This window comes from Porites lutea, chromosome 6 (assembly GCF_958299795.1).
Source record: "Porites lutea chromosome 6, jaPorLute2.1, whole genome shotgun sequence".
NCBI lineage: Eukaryota > Metazoa > Cnidaria > Anthozoa > Scleractinia > Poritidae > Porites > Porites lutea.
The window spans coordinates 28,145,124-28,145,524 of record NC_133206.1 but is presented as its reverse complement, the minus strand read 5'-3'; the positions used below and the strand labels follow the sequence as shown (position 1 = coordinate 28,145,524).

Genomic DNA, 401 nt, shown 5'->3' with positions numbered 1-401 from the left:
ATGGCAGAGGAAAACTTTACTCGCGATAATAATCAGAGTACAATTCAAGAATTGTATTGCTCGGCAGAATTTACCGGAGAAGTACATCAAGAGTTAATCGCCCTTTCAGTGGTAAATATCTTTTTGTCCACAACTGCCGTTCTGGGGAACACTCTGATCCTAGTTGCCCTACACAGGGCATCTTCACTTCATCCGCCGTCCAAACTCCTTTGTCGCAACCTAGCAGCAACTGGCCTCTGTGTTGGTTGCATTGTAGAGCCGCTGCAAGTTTCTTATTGGATATCTGCTGTGGATGAAATATGGAATATTTGCCAGTTTACAGCTGTGGCAAATTATATCACAGGATATATTTTATGTTCAGTGTCCCTACTTACTCTGACTGCTATAAGCGTGGACAGACT

The 401-nt window shown here is 43.1% G+C and overlaps 1 protein-coding gene across 1 annotated transcript in view; it reads left to right on the top strand.

Moving 5' to 3' along the window:
- The window catches only part of LOC140942117 (galanin receptor 2a-like), a 939-nt gene continuing 538 nt past the window's right edge, over positions 1-401 (top strand). Inside the window, exon 1 of the mRNA XM_073391094.1 lies at positions 1-401. This exon is cut by the window's right edge and continues 538 nt beyond it. Coding sequence (XP_073247195.1) covers positions 1-401 — 401 coding nt within the window.